Below are 1212 nucleotides of genomic sequence, written 5' to 3'. Positions count from 1 at the left end.
TTCAATGTCAGAGCTTTAAGTTAGAAGACAGAAGAGAGACAGGGAGGGTGTATATGGTTTTTCCAAGTTTTACGCTTTGTTTAGAAAAAAATTTCTAACCTGTGCTTAGAGTATTTTAGTTGTTTTTCCCGTGAGAAACTCTTGAATTACAAGCAATGAATAAATAGGTAGAAGATTTTAGATTTATTAAGCAAAATCACAAAACAGGGGCAGCTAAATTTAAGAATGCTGCTAAAATGTAAATTCATCGTGTGCCGTGTTCTTCATCTTTGCCCAGATGGCAGAGGTGATTGCTGGCCAGAAGAAATTAAATTTGCACGCTTACTCTTCTAAGCTGAGTGGGTGCTCATAGTGTTAGCCAGTGGCTTTTACTGGAGTGTTGCAATAAAGATGAGCAGCAAAATATTTTTGATCTCATATACTGTGTACATCTTCATGAAACACTTTTGATTCAGAGCTTGAGGAGGGGGAAATTACTTTTTACAATCAGGAAGAGGCAGCTAATAACTTAAAATCCAGCTCAGCCAGAGGCTCCTGATACAATTATGGCTGCTATCTTTCCATGGCAATGAATTCCTTCTCTTGTCTGTTGTGACGCATAGGTGAAAAACATGCAGCAGAGCCAGACGATGCAGAGCTGGTGAGCCTCAGCAAAAGGCTGGTGGAGAACGCGGTGCTGAAGGCTGTACAGCAATATTTAGAAGAAACGCAAAACAAAACCAGACTGACTGATGGAAGCCCCGTGAAAACTGAAGAAGCAGCAAGCAGCACTAAGAATGAGAGCGACAATGATAACAGCAAGTGAGCACTGTGCAAAAAGCCCAGGAGCAAATATCCCACCAAGAATAACCACAAAAACATGTCCCAGCTCCCTGCTGAAATTTGCTAAGTGGTGCTGGGTGACAGGCACTCTGCTTTGTGCGTCTCTTATCAAAAGTTTGTTCTGAAATGAAGGACGCTGTCTACCGGTTTAATAAGTGCTTGCACTGCTGAAAATCTGTTGGGAGGGATGGACGGTGGGAAAAGACAAGAATGGTGAAGCAAGCGGCCCCAGTCTTCACTGGCTCTTGATACCAAGAGTCCCTTCCTTGCTTTTGAAGAGAAACTGAATACTTTGCATTTGCCTTTCGGACGTGTCATGAATGCCGTGGAAGAGGCCTTGCCGTAAGTGGAAGCAATGCCCTCCGCCCGAGGGTTTGGCACTGCCAGAAG

The 1212-nt window shown here is 43.5% G+C and overlaps 1 protein-coding gene across 1 annotated transcript; it reads left to right on the top strand.

The window, feature by feature from the left end:
• Positions 1-602: 602 nt before the first annotated feature.
• Positions 603-805, top strand: LOC104070466 (A-kinase anchor protein 7 isoforms alpha and beta-like; the record flags this gene model as incomplete). Its single annotated transcript, XM_009573177.1, has 1 exon — positions 603-805. A coding segment is annotated over one exon (203 nt), but the record flags the coding sequence as incomplete, so codon positions are not given.
• Between the last annotated feature and the right edge of the window lie 407 nt (positions 806-1212).

The sequence above is a fragment of the Fulmarus glacialis genome, unplaced genomic scaffold (assembly GCF_000690835.1).
Source record: "Fulmarus glacialis isolate BGI_N327 unplaced genomic scaffold, ASM69083v1 scaffold40612, whole genome shotgun sequence".
NCBI lineage: Eukaryota > Metazoa > Chordata > Aves > Procellariiformes > Procellariidae > Fulmarus > Fulmarus glacialis.
Note: the sequence above shows the minus strand (reverse complement) of the source record. Positions and strands in the feature narration are given on the sequence as shown.